The 19,356-nt window shown below is 41.3% G+C and overlaps 2 protein-coding genes and 1 long non-coding RNA gene across 6 annotated transcripts in view; 2 read left to right on the top strand and 1 right to left on the bottom strand.

Annotated features, from left to right (window-relative positions):
• The window catches only part of aspscr1 (ASPSCR1 tether for SLC2A4, UBX domain containing), a 24,094-nt gene extending 14,121 nt beyond the window's left edge, over positions 1-9,973 (top strand). Inside the window, exons 13-17 of one of the 2 annotated variants that reach the window (XM_085460097.1) lie at positions 351-403; positions 4,691-4,742; positions 4,890-4,959; positions 6,819-7,006; positions 9,722-9,973. In XM_085460097.1, coding sequence (XP_085316223.1) covers positions 351-403; positions 4,691-4,742; positions 4,890-4,959; positions 6,819-7,006; positions 9,722-9,732 — 374 coding nt within the window. In that variant the 3' untranslated portion in view covers positions 9,733-9,973. Of the gene's footprint in view, positions 1-350; positions 404-2,438; positions 2,594-4,690; positions 4,749-4,889; positions 4,960-6,818; positions 7,007-9,721 lie in introns of those variants that run through there. The other variant, XR_014920949.1, reaches the window with a different exon arrangement.
• LOC146708285 (UDP-glucuronosyltransferase 2A2-like) lies at positions 7,001-19,356 on the bottom strand. 3 transcript variants are annotated; one of them, XM_085460098.1, is made up of 8 exons: positions 18,943-19,356; positions 13,274-13,754; positions 13,005-13,153; positions 12,789-12,920; positions 12,502-12,589; positions 11,567-11,786; positions 11,079-11,376; positions 7,001-8,992 (listed from the first exon to the last, which is right to left on the bottom strand). In XM_085460098.1, the coding sequence occupies exons 1-7, from the start codon at positions 19,192-19,194 to the stop codon at positions 11,097-11,099; spliced, it is 1,602 nt and encodes a 533-aa protein (XP_085316224.1). In that variant the 5' UTR covers positions 19,195-19,356; the 3' UTR covers positions 7,001-8,992; positions 11,079-11,096. The 3 variants fall into 3 exon arrangements, with proteins under 3 accessions (XP_085316224.1, XP_085316226.1, XP_085316225.1); XM_085460100.1 differs by having other exon boundaries at positions 7,001-8,101; XM_085460099.1 differs by lacking the exon at positions 7,001-8,992 and adding an exon at positions 9,415-10,463.
• Positions 18,740-19,221, top strand: LOC146708286 (uncharacterized). The gene is made up of 2 exons (XR_014920950.1): positions 18,740-18,807; positions 18,910-19,221. It is a non-coding gene; the product is annotated as an uncharacterized LOC146708286 (long non-coding RNA).

The following is a 19,356-nucleotide window of genomic DNA, read 5'->3' as shown; positions in this document are numbered from 1 at the left end:
TTTTTAAATTTAACTCCACTTGTAAAAATGACAGGAGCAGGAACAACCAGTTTTAGCCTTGATATGTGCTGCCTACACACAAAGCTTTGAAACTGTATCAGTTTTTCTGCCATGTTTCCAGATTACAGATCAAATGTGAATTTGATTTTTTTTTTTTTTTTTAAAGCAGCTTTTTTTTTTTTTTTAGTTAAGTTGCTCCTGTTGTTTTGTAAAATCTTAAGTCTCTGTGCCGCGTCCATTTGTTTTTCATTCATTTGTCAGCATTAACTTTCCTGTGTTCATGTATATGTTGTATTTAGACTTTTATTCACAGTTGATCATTTTGACCATTTTTCTTATTCCTTTTTCAGTCATTACCCCTCCAAAAACTATTCTGGATGACCCTTCAGCTACACTTTTCCAGGTACGACTCCTCACACTGTCCTTCGATTACCTTGATAGAGCTTCTAAGTAATAATACTCAGTAATAAAACGGCTGAATTAAACCGAACAAACTTCATCACTGTGAAACTGCAGAAAACAACTACAAAACCTTTTTTTTTTTTTCCTTTCCCTCAACATGGACATAAAATATATCAGCTGGTCCTCCTCTGCTCTTCAAAGCCTCGCTACATTCCCGTTCTCCCTTCTTCCCTCACTTCTGCTCGCACTTGTTCCCCCCTCTCCACTGTCCTTGACCCCAGCTGGGCTTGATTTTTCCCAGACTGGCACATGGGGTTAATACAGGCCTTGCTTTGATCTCGACACACACACACAAACACACCAGCGCTCACACACATGCAGAGCAACGGGCAGCTTTGATGCTTTGTAGCCTTTGAGTTTATTCAAAATGTGAAGAGATACATATGCTTGATCACCTCGACACTCCCGCGCACTGCTGGTTCTTGTATTTTTAGACACTTTATTTTGGCAAACATTTTTGTCATCGGCGCCTTTCGTTCTTTCACTTGACACTTTGATTCAACCTGAAACGCACAGAAGAAGTGGAGGAAGAGGCGGATGTTTGAAGTGATTTTTGAAGTGATATCGTGTTGTGATGATGAGCAAGATTCAGCTCCTCTAAGGGACTGCTATAAAAGATAACAATCCTCAAAAGTGCACTTTGAAATATGGCTGCGTTGGTGTGTTCATACCCCTTTGGTGTCACGATCGCTCTGAATCACGTCTGATGTTCTGATGTCATTCTTTGTTTTTCATCTTTTCATCCCCTTCTGAACTCTCCCCGTCTGTTTTTTTTCAGTACTCGTCCCTCTCCTGTACCCCAACTCTGGCTTTCTTTTCCTTTTTTTTCTTCTTCTTTTCTTTCCTCCTCCAACTCCAGCACCCACATGGTCCCTCTCTCCGGCCCTCTCCTGTGCCTCACCCCTCCTCTCTCAACCCCATGTCTCTATCCATTAGGGACTTAAAAGCGTTAAAGTGCACAAAAACAAAATCTTTAATCCTCCTTGGTGTCATTTCTCCCATATGCACACTCTGTCTGGCTCCGCTTCCCTGTCTATACATCAATCTTCGACACACACATTTAAAGAATCTTTAATCTTTTTTTGTCATGTCACATAGACGTTGGCACACACACACACACACACACTTTAATCACTTTGTGTCATGTCAGGAAAGGAATGTTTCCCAACCCAGAAGTCCTTTGATACCAGTCATCCCCTCCCTCATCCGTCTCCCCCTCTGTCTTCCATCAGGATCCGTTCTGCCTCTTTTTCCTTTTCTCTCTCCATTCCTCTCTTCTTCTTTTTTTTTTTTTTTTTAATTTAAACACACTCACCCTCTCCCTCCCACATACACTGGTCTCTTCTCGTTGGCCTCGTCTTTTTCCCGAATGGAAATGTTGCTGCTGCTGCCAGACGGAGCAGGATTGCAGGAATGCCTGTTGTTTCACTGTAACACATTGTTTCCTGCTCACAGGGCTGTAATAATAGCAATTAGGCCAGTGTGTCCCAATTTAGCAACCAGAGAAAGGACAGTGTGTGTGTAAGACGGCCTGTGGTGTTGGGTGAACCCGCCAGACCCCAGCTACAGCCTTTATTTTACGCTGCTGATTATCTAAGAGTCTGGAGGGAAAGTTATATGCAAAATGTTTTATGGCATCATTGCTGCGTCTAATGTATATTTTAACTGCTGATTAGAGTGTCTGAAGAGCCTCATTCCTCTAAAAAAGAAAAAAGATATTTGTCCTCCTAGCAGCTCAGCAGCAATCTTAGTTTGAGCTGTCATCATCAACTGCAATTACGCTGATTATCGGGACATTAAGACTGCATTATAGGGAATCCCCAATCAACAATTTTGACACAAACTTTTTAAAAAAAGCTTTTTTCCCCTTCAACGTTAGTCATTTCTTACTGTTGCAGAATTCTTCTGAAGAGTTTTGGTCCAGATTTTTTTTAAATGTCTGGTTTCTGTCTTATTATGTCTTTGCACATATGCAGTTTATGTGGACAGAGATGACCTCTACCATGAAGTTCTTCAGGCACATGTAGGAAACCGTTACCTGTTGGGAGGAACTGAACAGAGCCCAGTCTCTACATGATTTAAGTCATTTTGGATCCAGGACAAAGTACAGTCCTCACAAGGATAAAAGCAGGTTGTCGAGAGTGACAAGAAGTGCAGTTACTTATATTCACAAGCTGTAGCAAACATATATTCAGCAGACACATCTTAAATACAGCAGTTAACTTTGCTTTTTAACACGAATATCTAATCGATCAATCAAATAGCAGCATCTCAGCACATTCAAGCAGGTAGACGTGGTCAAAACGACGACCCGCTGAAGTTCAGGCCGAGGATCAGAATGAGGAAGAAAGTGTCTTTGAATGTGGTACGGTTGGAAGACAACACCAGGTGTCACTTCTGTCGGCTAAGATCAGGAAACTGATCAGCAAGTCACACATGCTCAACAAAATTGAGCAATAGAAGATATAGAGGATATTTTCTTGCTGCACTTTGGGAGCCTTCACACCAGCTGTTTGGATGGAAAAGTCTGGATGGGTTTATAACGGGGGTAAACAGCATTTCCACCTCCTTTTTAAAATTTTGCTTCTGATCAATATACATTGTTGATGCGAGTTTTGAGATCATTTAAAGGATGATTATTAGAGATTTTAGTAGTATTGGTAAGAACTGTTGAAAGTCGGGATTCAGAAAGTGGATTTTAAAACGCTGCGGTGCTTAGACTGTGTAATTTATGTGAAAAGATGCTCTAAGTGTTGTATTTTAGTGTTCTTGGTTGTCACATATAAATCTAAAAAGATTTTTAGGAATGGTTTTGGTTGCTGATGGTCTCTGTCACCTGCTTATGAGTCAGAAAATGTTTATGAAGTTTCATCTGTGAGACTGAAGGAAGCTATTGAACCTCTCTTTTTCAGGGCATTTGTTTACGTGGTAATAAAGCTCTTTAGGAGGCACATGTCACTTTCTCACAGCTCTGCACGTATGTGTCTGTGATAAACGGATCAGTTCTTTCAGGATTCCTGGAGCGGAGCGTCTGCTGCTCATCAGTGTGTCGTAAGAGGATCTGTTAACTAGATGAAGGAAGAGGGAAAGCAGCAGAAACATCTTTAGGACTTTAGTGTTTTTAATTTTGTTTTAATGTCTTACATACACACTTACCAATAAAAGGCCTTTTGAAGTCGTGAATCGTCTTAAATTCAGCTCGGATGGGTCGTAAACGTTTTAATTAAAAGAATTTCCAGAACCCACCACCACTGAGGTTTCGTAAGAGTAGGTAACATTAGCTAGCTTTAACTCATGCCTAAAAAACAATACAAATACAAAGAGGCACAAATTCTCAAGCCAGGCGTGGGTCAGTTTAGATCGTTTGGCCTCGAGGTTTACGACACACTGATGAAAAACCCTGATGATGATTATATTGAAGAAGGCCTTGTTGGCCAGCCTGCTCGATGGCCTCAGGAAGATGTGAGTGTAACAACGAATGGCTTAATGATAAAGATTAATCTTGGTTTTAAAAGCTGGTGCCTAGAAATCCTCACGACGCAGCAGCACTAGTGTGCTGAGGTCTCTTTTTTTTTCACCTCCTACACCTCATCTTTTTAGATTTTTACTTAATACCCTGATTATTGCATTACATTTAGAATTATTTTTGACTGAGCTCTTTAAGTTTTTTCCTGCTTTCAGCTGCTATCCTCATTTTTTTTTTTTTTTTAGACTAATCTAGTCTTAAATTCAGCTCAGACTTATTTACACCTGCAGACATTGCGGCGATGATGACCACTCGCTGAAGCTCCTGTGCAGCAGATGTTGTCTTTCCTTTCTCTTAGTCTGACAGACGTGTGCCCTGCCTGCCTGTCTGTCTGCATTTCCACCTCATAATTGTACGGTTGATAATTTCTGGCTGCAACTGGCCCATTATACCCATTAAGACTATCACTGGAGAGGAATGTGGTGCTTCAGGGGTGAAAGTGTTTTCACTAACCATTTGATTGGTGCTCAATTTGTGGTCTGCTTCAAAGAACCAACGGTTGCTGGTTCAGGTCCCCCGAGCGATGAATCATCCCCAAAAATGAACCTGACTTTGACTTGGATGTGGCGGCAGCTCTCGGTTTGCGTGTAGCGGGAGGTGGTTTTGTTTGGATTCTTTCGTGTTTTGCAGAAATTGTAATGTGTGCCAGACATTTTTAGAAGCTTCCGTTCACTCCTGCTCTGCTCCTCTGTGTGTCTGCAGGCCGACCTGTTTCCTGGTGCGCTCGTGTACTTCGGCTCTGATGTCAAGACAGGTTTTTGTCTGATTTCCTTCTTTCATATGCTGACTTGGATTAGATACTGGTGTATTATCGAGGAATGTAATGTAACAAAACAATAGCTTACATTGTGTGTGTGTGTGTGTGTGTGTGTGTGTGTGTGTGTGCACGTTTCCTCCACAGATTTTTACATGAAGAGAGAACTGCTCGAATCCCCCGTCTCAGCCGTACAAGCAAACGAGTCCATTGCAAGGTATGTGCACGTGTCCGTGTGTGTTTTAAATGTGCAGTTGGTTGTGTGTGTGTGTGTGTATATATATGCATTTGTATCCCACAGCAACCAACCTATTTTCCTGTCACAAAGCTGTCATCATTGGAATCCCTTTGAGGTTGTGCCTAAACAGCAGGTGCCCCCATGCGCCCTCATTTCCTACACACGCATACAGATTCTCTCTCGCTCGCTCACACACACAAACACATACACGCACACCATTTTCCAGTCTGTCTAAAGATAGAGCCAGCTCCCCAAAAGTCACCCCCACCTGTTGTCCTTCAGCTCCATTAACAAAGCCTCTGTTTCAGATCACTATCTCGTTTAGCTTCAAGCTCAGGGTTAGTCAAACTTAAATTTTTCCAGCATGTGTGATTCCTCATAACTTTAGAAGTAAAACACAGAGCTAGATTTTCATAGGTTTTAAAGATGAAAAGCCACATTTTTGCTTTTCTTGACGAGTATTTTCTTTCTGACCAACCTTGAACTTCACTGTGATGGAATACATCCTAGTTTCAAAAGCAAAACTCCACCTATTTAAGCAGGATGCACTGGGTTTATTGGTGTAGGTGTTATCCAAGGGTCTTGGTATGCATCCTACTCAGACATGGTGGTGTGCAGTCCTCCAGAAAACCAGCAGTGATGGTTTATAGCCCAGTAAAACATATCAGAGTTCATGAGGTAGAGGGAGAAACGCAAACACTGAAGTGTGAGAACGGACCGTGGCTGCAAATCTCACTTCATCTCATTATATGTTGTAACTAATGTCTTCTCCATGGTTGATTGGAGGACCAACAGCAGTACAGGCAACAGACTAGTTGTTCCACATGTTTTGGATGCTGCCCCCTGGTGACAGCAAACACCTACAACTTGTAGGTGATGGTCTATGAAGTTATGCATAGGCCCGACACACAGCTAGGCCAGATTCCAAAGAGATGTAATTATTGGTGATCTGAAAGTTTGATCTGTTTTTTGTGCTTTAGAACAGTTTGGTTTGGGTTTCAGCTTTCAAACATGCATATGATAGAGGTGGTTAGATCATATGAAAGGTATGCTGTCACTTTTTAATTTTGAAAGTGCTTGTTTGAGCATTTTTTTTTTTTCAAACTCTACTCTTTAAGAATTAAGTTCTTAAATATCGTCCACTTCAGTAAATGTTATTCTGTTTAAACAGGGTGACATAAACAGTCAGCAAGCCAGATGTAATCCAGTATCGATATTCAGCTGATATATTGGTCTGTTCATACTTTGGTTATACATGATATACTCTCTGATCCAGCTGTGACAGGTTCAGGTGACAGAGGAAATTACAAAATGCATTTTCTGTAGACAGTAACCGGAAAAATCACCATATGGGATAAATGGTTGGTCAAAACAAATCACTGTATCTGTAAGATTCCCCTTTTCCTACATTCACTCTGTTTCAAGTTTTCAAATTTAGTCGTATCTTTACATGATTGTAGTTTTCATCTATGAAATTAAGGGACAACATTGGTGTTCACATGTTCTTTATGATAGTTTAGACTTATTACACTGATCAACCAACTTTGATGTCCTGAAACAGTTTTTTAAAATCAATTTTCATTGATATGAACTCAAGTGCCCGGATCACAGAGGCCCTCAGGATCAGTGGATGATGTCTCCATAGTTTGGCGAACATTCAGTTTGCGACTATTTTCCTTTGGCATAAGATGGCATGTTGCCTTTACTCACTTTACCAAAATTTATGTGGGAGCAACTAATTATGACTCAGACAAATGTGACAACTTTGTTCAGTGCAGCATCCTCTCATACTCGTGTCATTCATTTTGTTCTCTTTTTTCTTTCCCTTCCTACTTCAGCTGCATGCTCCAGTCCTCAACTCCCTCCTCGAGCTCTGGTGGCTTCAGGGAGCCGCTGCCTCCCCCAGAGCCTACAGTGGAAGCCAGCGGATCCACACAAAACGAGGAAGACCCATTGACACAAACCCAGGCCGCCAAACCTGCCAGATCTGACCCGGGCAAGGTGCCTAAATGGCTCAAACTTCCAGGTCAGGACAGAAAATAGAGCACACATACAAAGAGAAAGGATCTGTGTTTAAGTAACACTGTTTTTTTGGGGTTTTTTTTAATAAAGAAAAGACAATTACAGGTTACAAGGTACAATAACTGTTTCACGCATCTTCAACAGCACATGGAATCAACCCTTGATATCATGAGTGAGGTTCAGCCAAAAAGTTATCAGAAGAAGAAAAAAAACATGGTTGATTTATTATTTCACCCCTTTAAGATCCTCTCCTCGTTCATCTATGGCCCGCTGTGCTGGACTGCTGTCATTTCACACGGACTTCAAATACATAAACATTCACATTAAAAACTTATGAGGAAAAGATTGAAAATTGATCTGAAATTAGTGAAAGAAACTCTGACATTCACAATCACGCCTCTCTCAAATCCCAGTAAGCATCAAACAAATACCAGTTTGAGTCCACTGCCTTCTTTTAGTCCTCGCTGTCGGTTTGAATAATTAAACTTCCAGTCCTGCACAAAGAAAACCTGTAGGCACAGCAGAACTGCACCAAACACGTTAGCTGCAAAAGCTCCTCTAACACATTTAACTCAGAAAGAAGCATTGCCCCCCACCACCCCTTTTTTTATTTAATGTTGAGAAAGAACAGAAGGCTTTGAGGCACACGATTCATGTCATGGTAAACACACACACACACACACACACACACACACACACACACACAAACCACAAAACCACAGCTAATAGGACATGGCTTTTTGAAAGCTGAATTTGTGATGACTCAGAGGATCAGGATGCATGTAAGGATGATCCAATTAGTTCAGGATGGTCACCCCCTCCAGCCCATGAGACCACTACAGACACTCATCGTGCCCAGGGAGAGAGCCTGCTGCCGGGCCACATCACACAGCACGAGCCCCTGTGGTCTGTCCAGTCCCAGCGCCTCTCTGTTGTTCTACTGTGGTTGTCTCTGGTGGTCACCGTATTGATGTTTTTGTTTGGTACATGGCTCTCTTCTTCTCTGTCTTCATCTTGTTTGTGTTTCTGTTCATTTTATTTCTGGCTGATCTCCGTGTGTGTCCTTCCGCATCTCTGAAGAAAGTCGTGGCTGTTTTGTCTTTCATGAGGAAAGTTAAAAGAAAAAGTGGGGAGGCTGAATCAGGAATTATAGATTCCATGTGTGGACCACTACAGAGGACACACACACACACACACACACACACACACACACAGAGCATATGAGGCTTGTTGGCATGTCTTCGTTAGTGTGTTCAGTAATGGGCAGAGTGTTTTGATGCTTTCCCGAGGATTCGGTATTAGAGCCAGCACACTTGTAGTGTTCAGCCTTCTGGCGTCTTTCTGGCCCTCGATTAAAGCCCGGCATCTTTTAAACTAAACTTCTTCTCCTTCCTGTTTCATGATGATCTGCCTTGTGTCGTGCTGACTGGATTTATTGCAGGTTTCATGCTGTGAAGGGTGTTTTGAAAAACAGCGCTGGGGTGGATGATACCAGGTTTGTTTTTAACTGGTTTTCATTGCATCCAGGCTCGGTGTTTGTGTATTGATCTGGACAACAAAGCGTGTTTAACATATTCAGGATATGTTTTCCTTATCTGCCTTAATTCACTCTGTCATTAATCAGCACTTGAAGGCAGTCATCAACTTTCTGCGTGTGCATTTTAAAGGACAAGTTACAAACAGTTTACTCCTAAATATCTGTCTTATTGATGCTTGTTGGGTAAAGAAAAAGCTTTTGATGGTCTCTGTGTAACTTCAGATTCAAAATGAGACCGTGGTGAGGTATGTTGTAGGAGTGACAGATGAGTTCAAGGTGGGTGTGGGATCACATCGGGGATCTGTTCAGAGCCCCTTCTGTGTTTGCAGTGATAATGGACAGGCTGAGATCAGGCGGGAGTCTCTGTTGAATATTGTTTTTGCGGATGACGTCTTGATCTGTAGTCAGAGGAAGCAGCAGGTGGAAGAGAGCCTATAAAGGTGGAGGTATGCACTGGAGAAGAGAGGAACGAAAGTTAGTCCAAGCAAGGCAGAACACGTGTGAAAATGAGAAGGAGGCAGGAGTAACAGTGTAGAGGTAGTGAACCTAACGGGTTCAAACACCTGGGTTCAGCCATTCAAAGCAACGGCCAATGTACAAAAGAAGTGAAGGGGAGAGTGCAGGCAGGATGGAGTGAATGGCAACGTTTAAAAATGACAGTGAGAGCAGCAGTGATGTAAGGTTGTGAGACAGTACCACTGATAAAAAGACAGGAGGCAGAGCCGAAAATGCTGAGCTTTGCATTGGGATTGATCAGAAAAGACAGGATTAGAAATGAGTAGACATTTCTCAGCTCAGGGACAGCTCCAACTGAGGGTGAGGACGAAGTCAAGGATGGCCTCCGGCCCTGTGCTGCATTTTTTTTTTTTCGCCCCCTCTCGCCCCATTTTCCTGTCTCTCTTTACTATTTCACTATCCTATAAAGGCAAAAATGCCCCCCGAAAAATCTTAAAGATGTAGACACACAGTCTCAAGAAATATATATATTGAGCTGTAAATCAGCTGTTACTGCTGGCTCAAAAGATTTGCATGCATAGAAACACCACTTACTAACAAAAGATAAAATTACATGGTAAAAGAAAGGGACAAGGAGGAGGGGTAGCTAAATGGGAGCTAAGAGAAATACTGTGTATATTTTTTGTTGGCAGTGCGTTTAATTCCTGCTTTCTGTTTCTTCTACAGGTAAGAAGTAAAGCTTCTGCTGTGCTGAGGACCCACCATGACAGACTGATGCAACTTAAATGTTCGCTATGCTTCACTAGAGGCTCAGCTTTGTGACCTGCAGTGGATTTAATCCATCAGAGCTGAAGCCGGGGTTTTAAAATGGTTAAAATAAAGATTGAAATGATTGAATGCGTTAATTGTCAAGAAGATCGGTGTGTTTGATTCCTGCTGAGAGAAAAGTGAAGTGCAAAGTGAATAAAGATTGATGAACAAATGTGTCTGTTGTATTGAATTTGAATTATGCTAGCACTTAATCACATGGTGCCACATCTAGGTAAGTTTGATCAGGATCTGCAGTTAACATTTTCACCATCACCAGGGTAAAGGCTGAATATAATAATGATATTTCTCTTGTTTATTTATTCGTTGCTGTCTACTATTCATATTTTATTCCAGTAAAGTTGGTGTGGAGCACCCACAATTTTCTTGTACATGTACAGTGACAAGGGTTGTTCTATTCTACAGTTTAGAAATGCCACAAAGTATTGGATTTTGGCATTCAGAGAAGCAGAATAAGGAGACAACATAGGTTTGTGTTGTCAGTGCACCATCTATCAAAGTTGCTACCCCCAAACACAACATGAAAAACAGCTTTGATGATTCTCCATCTGCTTGCATTACACTGCAGCCCTCCTCACAGCAGGCTTAGCAGATAACAGGTGCTGTTTTAAAGGTGAAACGTCCCTGGAGGCTTAAAGACCTTTAGCAGGAAAAGCACAGGTGAGACAAATTTCATTAACGACCGCCCATTTTATGTAAGCGTCCCCAGTGAGCTGCACACTCCACAACCTGGATCACTTTAGTGGTTTAGCAGTCATTCTTAACTGTGTTTCTCCTGCTGAGGTAAACTGTTGAATGTGTCTAGGGAGGGAAAATTTGGGTCAGTTTCTGCAGTCAGAAAATCGATGGACTATTGAAACTTTCTCAGCACATGCCGTCAAGGGAAAGGAAGGACAACTATTTCACCTTGCAGAAGTTTAAACTGGTTTTCAAGTATAATAAATGTTTTCTTCTTTTTGGATGTTTGCAACATTTCTTAAAAGTTTGCAAACTCCTATCCATCCATCTTCTCCCACTTTTTAAGGGGTTAAAAGAGGGGCTGGAGCCTGCAGCTCTCATAGGGTAAGAGGCACAGTAGACTCTGGGAAAGGTAAGGAAACTTGCAGTAACCTTCCGTGCTCTGGTTGTAAATCCAGCATGAAGGACAGAGGACAGTGAGGAATGAGACCTCTTGGTCTTCTGCTTTCTGACTGGTTTACCCCCACTGCCATTTCTTCTGCCCCAAGCAACCTATCACCTTTTGCAACGTATTTACCTTCAAAAATATCTTTCTTCAGTCCTCCTTCTCTCTTCCTCCTCGTCGTCTGCACTGCTGCAGGAAGCAGCGTATGACCACCCAACACAAAGCAGCGGCAGTCATCAAAGTGATGAGCAGGACAGCGCCTGTGTCCAAGCTGTGGTACTGGAACCAGTTCAGATTATGTGAAGCCAACCGCAAATGCCTAGCTCCACCATGTCGCATAACAAACTCCAACCAGAAGACGGCAGTATTCAGTGGCGTCACCGGCTGGTCGCGGTGCACCGCCGACAGACGCTGCATGCTGGTCTTGTAGCTGTGCATCATGGGAAACGTACAGGAAGTCAGATGGCTGTTTCATTGTTAAACAAAAGTGCACTTTTAATGTGATGGAGCAGGGTCAAACACAGGAAATCAAAATTTAGTAACAGGTCCAAGTGCATGGAGATCGGTCTTTGCACAGAAATGTACATAAAATACCTTTTTCACAGTATAATCACCCTTACCTTGGCTGGTTGACGATGGCATGCAGTGCTTCTGCCAGCTCCTCGGCTGTCACTTTGTTGAAGTCGAGGACGATGGCAGTGCCGAGGTGGCTCATACGGTTAAGATTATAAGACTGATCGCCAAACACCGGCAAGCCGACCAGAGGCACGCCGTGAAACACAGCTTCGTACAGACCGTTAGTGCCGCCATGAGTCACGAATGCTCGTGTCTTCGGGTGACCTGAGGGGGGGAAATAAACAAAACTGTAACTGTGAAAGAACCTAACAAATATTTTTGAAAATGTTGGAAAAAATAGGCCGTGTTAGGCTTTTCTTTTGAAATCACACTGAGCTAAATCAAGGTGAAAAGGTTCGCTTTGACTGAAGAAGTGCTTTGAAACTGAAATTCAAGTTTTGCTATTTAAATTTTTTTTTTTTAAAAATGTGTTTCAGAAAACAAATGAATTATTTTGTTGTGGGCGTGTATCAAGAGGAAGAGGCGGGGCACAGACTGATGTTTGACAATTTATAAATTAGCAGTTTGGTTGAAGATGGCCACCACTTCCCAGGCTGACAACAGCCAACAGGTAAACACTATTTCTGATTATTCTATGATGGAATATATTAACAGGTGAATGTTTGTACCATGTTAATATACATATGTTTAAAAATGTATTATGGCGTCTTTAATTTGCAACAAATGTGACACAGGAGCTGTCTATCATTAGTCTACGCCCTGTCCCTCCCCCTGGTTACACGCCCACAACACAAAAGCAAGGTCACAAGTCTGAAACTTAAAAAAATTTGATTAGAATTATTTTAATTCATTTCTCTTTTTAAAAACATTTTTTATTCATTTTAAACACCACAATAAAATCTGTTTCTAATCACCTTTTCAATTTAAAAAACAAAAACCCCCTTCCATACAATCCTATAATAACATAAATGAGTCACACCGAGCAGATCGTTCTGAGGGATCCAATCAGAAATCTTTATGTTTGGCGCAAGTGCAGGTGGAGCTTCACCACGGTGACGCCAAATCACCTGAAAGGAATGATACTCATTGGTTCAAAGAACCAACAAACAGGTAAAGTTCTTGCACTCAAAGCACTTTACTGAGCTTTCCTCATTCATCCATTCGTACTAGCACTTTTTCAATGCTTAAATGCTTTAAATACATTCATTCTGCAATGGATGCAGTGATATGATAACCCATATTCTGTTTGCCTGTGAGTGCCCTGACCTTCTGAGGGATTCGTCCTAAGGCGGTGGCGATGACGTTGGTGCGCTCCATCGTCAGATTGGGTACCATGGAGCCAAAAGAAACAACGACTACACCAGGATCACCTGAACTCTGCACAAAAGCCTCCAGGTCCTGTAAGGTGTGACATCATCATTACATCATCATTTAACTGTGTCATTTCAGAATACAAGTACTGTCAATGATCAGAGCCCACACCTCTGGCAGCTGATTGGCGGGTCTGCAGTTCAGACCACCCACGTGTTTGAAGTTGGGTGGGGTTGGCCGTGGCGTATCGATGTCCCAGAACGTCCTGATGAGCCACACGTCAGCCTTCCCCAGAGTCTCACACACACTGGTGGGAGTTCCTGTTTATACAGCAAATAAGGAGTATGACTTCAAAATAAAAGCTTGGATTAGTTTACTTTTATTCCTTATGCCTCATGAATTCAGACAGACGATGACATCAGTATGATTTCACCTCTGACCTTTAATCTCACTGTAGTATTTATCCATCGTCAGCTTCCAGCCCAGTTCGGTTAGCACTGATGACGCCACATATGTCACCAAGTTGATTAGTCTCTCCGTGAACGTCATGTGGTCGTTGTACAGCACAGGAGCTACCGGGACATAAGACGGCAGAAACACAGCGTGGCCACAGTGACGCTCAAAAACACTGCCTAAGCTCAAGCGTAGCGAGATGACGAGCGGCACGCCGAGCACATCAGCCACCAGGTCGCCACACATTACCAAGGAGTCAAGTAGGACGACGTCGAAAGCGGCATCCCGCAGAGTTGCCATCAACTGATCGTTCTTTAGAATCCCATCACACTGCTGCCTCCCGAAGTCCAAGCTCTGCCCCATGAAGTCGATCAGCTTCATGGCCACTTGCAGCATTGAGGGGTCGTGCATGGAGAAGTGGATGAATTCCTCAATGGGGCTCAAATATTCCTCCTTGCTGTATGGCACCTGCAGGGAAAAAAACAAAACAAAACCCCCTGATCAAGTTATTGATTCTTGTTAAATATCAACACTTCACAGTTCTTTTGATTCCTCATAGGGATCTGATGGAAGACAACACACTGCTCAGCAGTATCAGTTATCGCCTAGTAAGGGTGTGTTGTGAGTTCAAAGACAAGCACAAACAAATAATGAAAACAGAAAAAAATAAATAAGACTGAGGTCCTATATCAGGAGGCTTCCATGGTAGTGAACATTCACTGAAATAATGTTAAATCAATATCAGATTATCAACATTATTTTAATTTATTCAATGCTGAAATCTGACATTTTTCATCACATTTTTACATTTAACATTGAACCAACAAGGAAATCAGGATTAAAACAGGACTTTGCAGGTATTTCAATCAGTATCAAACCACTGCAAATTATTTAAACCTGTGGGAAAAAATATTATGCATCATGTAAAAAAAGGATAAACATTATCTGTAAACCATTCTGTTACAATTTAACAGTTTTTAAATATTTTTAAGCATAAGGGTTTATCTAATATAAAAATGACAATGAAGATCTTTGCATCACTTAAGAAAAAAGTTTATTTTATAAAAACATTATTTTCTTTAAAATATTACTTTAAATTCCCTGTTTTTTGTTTACACCAGGATGGAGGTGGATATCTGGCGTCCTGCACCACCCAGCCAATCTGGAGCACTGCCTGGGCAAAGGAAAATTCAGAAACTCAATTTACCCCCACCTGCTGAGTTAGGCCATCTAAAATAAAAAATCAAAAGCACAAGAAAGAGAGGCTCATCTGAACTCAGATGATAGCCTCTAGCCAAAACTCTTTAGCAGGGAGAAAGTCGACACACTACTAGGCATATTATCATGAAAGGCAGACAGCCTTTAGAGAAGAAAAGAGAGACTGGCCCACGTGCTGTAGTGCTGGAGTGCCACAGTTTAACAGAAGGTACAAGGAACAAATTGCGGCATTACTTTGTTAACCTGTTCACTATATTCCAGGGTGATAAGAATTAACCAAAATATTGCAATGAAATGGCTTTCACCTCCTCTTATTGGATCTTCCAATGATGATCTGCTGCTGTATGTACATACAGCAGCAGATCATCATTAAGCAGTTTAACCAAACTGTCCACTGCATCCCAACTGTGAGGCAAAACCTCAGCATCAACAGGTTCAGTGGAGCAGGACTGACAGAAGCCTTTGAACTCTTGATGGAGGTCCCTTGCTTCTCTTGTCAGCTCTGTCACCATGATTATCAGTTTTTGTAAGGCACCATCTGTTGACAAGAATAAGAAAACTGAGAAATACTGGCTTGAGACGTTTAAGTAGTTCCATCTGCTAAAATTGCATACAAGTTTCTCTTGTTCACTTATGAATAACATCCTATGTAAAATGTCAAAATACAACATTTTAGGACTTTAAAAGTTGCCTCACAAAGTTTCTAGAATCTAAAAAGAGTCCAAATAAAAGAATAATTGAGAAAACTGAAGTTAGTGATTAATCTTAATTTGTGTTTTAGTGGTAAAAATTATAATGAAATTGTGATAAAACTCATTTTCAAATACCTTTGGGATAGATACAGTGGGATGCAAAAGTCTGGGCAACCTTGTTAATAGTCATTATTTTCCTGTATAAATCGTTGGTTGTTACAATAAAAAATGTCAGTTAAATATATCATATAGGAGACACACAGTGATATGAGAAGTGAAATGAAGTTTATTGGATTTACAGGAAGTGTGCAATAATTGTTTAAACAAAATCAGGCAGGTGCATAAATTTGGGCACCACAAAAAAAAAAAAGAAGAAGAAATGAAATCAATATTTAGTAGATCCGCCTTTTGCAGAAATTACAGCCTCTAAACACTTCCTCTAGGTTCCAATGAGAGTCTGGATTGTGGTTGAAGGTATTTTGGACCATTCCTCTTTACAAAACATCTCTAGTTCATTCAGGTTTGATGGCGTCCGAGCATAGACAGCTCTCTTTAACTCACACCACAGATTTTCAATAATATTCAGGTCTGGGGACTGAGAAGGCCATTCCAGAACGTTGTACTTGTTCCTCTTCATGAATGCCTTAGTGGATTTTGAGCAGTGTTTCGGATCGTTGTCTTGTTGAAAGATCCAGCCCCGGCGCAGCTTCAGCTTTGTCACAGATTCCTGGACTATGGTCTCCAGATTCTGCTGATACTGAGTGGAATCCATGTGTCCCTCAACTTTGACAAGATTCCCAGTCCCTGCACTGGCCACACAGCCCCACAGCATGATGGAACCACCACCATATTTTACTGTAGGTAGCAGGTGTTTTTCTTTGAATGCTGTGTTCTTTTTCCTCCATGCATAACGCCCCTTTGTTATGACCAAATAACTCAATTTTAGTTTCATCAGTCCACAGCACCTGATTCCAGAATGAAGCTGGCTTATCCAAATGTGCTTTAGCATACTTCAAGCTGCTCTGTTTGTGCTGTGGGCGGAGAAAAGGCTTCCTCTGCATCACTCTCGCATGCAGCATCTCCTTGTGTAAAGTGCGCCGAATGGTAGAACGATGCACAGTTACTCCATCTGCTGCATGATGATGTTGTCGGTCTTTGGTGCTGGTCTGTGGGTTAACTCTGACTGTTCTCACCATTCGTTGCTTCTGTCTCTCCGAGATTTTTCTTGGTCTGCCACTTCGAGCCTGAACTTGAACTGAGCCTGGGGTCATGAAAGCTCCTCTGTAGTTATCCAGGAGCTAGGAACAATTTCTGTGTCACTAATACTGACCTGCATAATGAACCACTTCATGTTTTTTTGTTTTTTTAAGTTATCCTGTCTATGATAACTAGGGGGAAAAGAATAAATAATGAGTTCATTAACTGGCTTTAGAGCTTGATAAAAAAAAAAAAAGATTAATGTTTGACAAGGATGGCAATCAATGTTGTGCTGTCAGGGCATAAAGGATATTTCCTAGTAAGGTTTTGGAGCTTTGTTACACCAAGCCTGCAGTTCAACCGCCACACTCGGTAGCATCCAATTCTGGGGGTACTGGAAGTAAGACTTGTTATAACAAAACCTTCAGAAAAGTATTAGCATGTTTCAGCAGTGCCATCTACAAATTGTACTCCTTAAGACAGGGTGCACTTTTCAGTTACTACCTTTCTGTATTGTTCTGAATGGCCTATCTGAGCCACAAGTGCATCATAATGCAGGTGCAGTAATCTGTGTCCTTTTTTCAGTTGTGACATCTTTACATGAAGCTTTTCTGAAAACCTTTTCACAGTTTGTTCTAAAAACAAGTGAAGCTTGTGCAAGAAATTTAATTTTCATAAGGAAATCCTGAGAGTTATCTAAAGGCCTAAAGAGTCCACCAGCTGTATCCAAACCAAAATGATGGTATTCCCCACCATCCATGTTTTAACCCTACCATCCATCTTTGGGTAATTCTGGGTGAAACACATGCAAAATGCCCAAGACTGCAGTCAGTGCCACTAAAGAGACTGAAAATGTTGAAGCACAGTATTTTAAACTTGTTATTAGGAACTCAGTAGTTGGAGCTTCAGCACCACCATCAGTATCAGTATGATGTGAATCAACAGCTGATGTACAGCAGTCGTGAGCTCTGTCCAGTGATACAGAAGTCTCACTGACTTCTAAACTCAGCTAATAGTCCCTGCCATTTCTTTTAACTGGTGGCTTGTGTGCAACTGAGTGACAAATGTCTGAAACCCCCGACTCCACGCCAGCATTGACCTAAGGTTGCACCTCGTTGACCAATGTAATTCCAGTATGAGTGCTTTTAAAAACCAGTTAAAAACTTTTCTATTCAAACAAGCCTTTTGTTGATCTACGTATTTTATATTCTTTACATTATTTACATTTAACCTCTTACATTGTGTATAATGTCTATTGATTGTACTGTTTATTTTAATCTTTGTGTACAGTGCTTTGTGACTGCCTGTCTGTGAAAAGCGCTTAATAAATAAACTTTACTTACTTACTTACTAGTAGTGTTGTGCAAGTTCAGACTTTTATAACAAAGGATATTTTAAGGACTTGTTTTAAGGACTTGTTTATCTTACTGTGCTTAACTGGAATCTGAAATAAGACAATGAAAAGATGTTAATAAAAAGAGGGAGAACATAAAATTCAAATACATACTAATTACTTACACATTATCCCCCAGACGTTTCTCGCAAATTCCAATAAAATTTCACCTTCACAATTCCACCCCTATAATACAGTTAAAATACTCTAATTATCTGAGTGTTAGGTTTGTTTTAATGAAAGAGCCCTGAGAATTAATCTAAAGAACTGCTGCTTTATTTCAATCGTTCCACTACTAGTACTTGTGTCTAACAGCTGACCTGTCAGATGTGTAGAAGAACACAAGTTTAAAGTTACCCATTGTCCAAGTATTACTAGCTTTTGCCTCTGAGCAGTGCTGTGTGTAACCTTTTCATTATAAGTCATTTCATTATTATAAGTCAAAGAAAATAATATGATAGACACCTGTGTGCAGCATCAATAAGTTTAAACTGTTTATTTAAAATCCTAAGAAACTAGCAGGGTTGGCTCTACATTTCAAGGCTGTTGATTACAAATATCGATAACACCGTGTAAATTACGGTACAAAGTGCGTAATTGTAAAATAATAAAAACGTAGTTAGAAAATAACATTTTGAAGCAACTTTATAGCCAGCCATTCTTTTTCGCTTATCCTCATCAGGGTCACGGGTGTGAGGCTGGAGCCATAGGGCGAGGGGTGGGGGGTACACCCTAGCTAACAACTTTATAGCATCATTGCTAATATAGCTAGCTAGCTTTATGGAAGGAAAATTCTGAAAATTCTGACATGAAAATGTAATATTTTCTCAGATATTGTGTTGTCTAAGAAAAGCATACTTTTCTCCTTCTGTTTAAGCTAACTTGCCCTACTATTTTGTATGGGCTAATTTTAAAAATCAGTGTTATTCTAATGTCATTACTACTACATCGCCAGGTAGCTCTGACGTCACGTAAGAACTACTGCTTGTTATCTGGGTTTCCTCGGAAAATCTGAAACCGAGTAAGATCTGAAGCCCTGGATTGTGTCTTTCAGTTCTGAAGAGTTTATTCTGTTTTTCTGATCAATCTGAGTCTCTTTACTTTTCTTTCTGTTCTCCGTCAGGCTACAAACACGCTGTATAACCGCCAGTGTTACCTTGAAAACCAGGAAGTTGAATTTGGCGGCGTCGCGGCTGTTGTTGTAGTTGACAGTAGGCGATGCATCGGGCACTAGGATGGTGACCGAGTGGTTTTTCTTTACCAGCTCTTCTATGATGGTCCGCATGTTCAACCAATGGCTGAACTCTCCCGGAAAAACCAGAGCATGGCCTCCGTGTACTGGAGCGACAGAATGAAGGAGCAGGAGGGAGAGGGGAAGAAGAAGAAGAGGATACGTGGGAACCTGCATCGTGTGTGAAACACAAAAAGATCCCCAGTGTGTGAGAAAAATCTAATGTCAGATTGCAGCTGCAGGTCCAGAGTGTAGTCTGCCTAGAGGTCAGCTACACGAGTTAAGAGCTGCACTCTGACTGGACGACAACACACTGTGATCTACAACTGTAAAACAAAA

This window comes from Copadichromis virginalis, linkage group LG6 (assembly GCF_057382275.1).
Source record: "Copadichromis virginalis isolate Kocher_CV1m ecotype Utaka linkage group LG6, C_Virginalis_male_GT1.1, whole genome shotgun sequence".
Lineage (NCBI taxonomy): Eukaryota > Metazoa > Chordata > Actinopteri > Cichliformes > Cichlidae > Copadichromis > Copadichromis virginalis.
The sequence above is the reverse complement of the archived record's forward strand: the minus strand, read 5'-3'. Positions and strand labels throughout refer to the sequence as shown.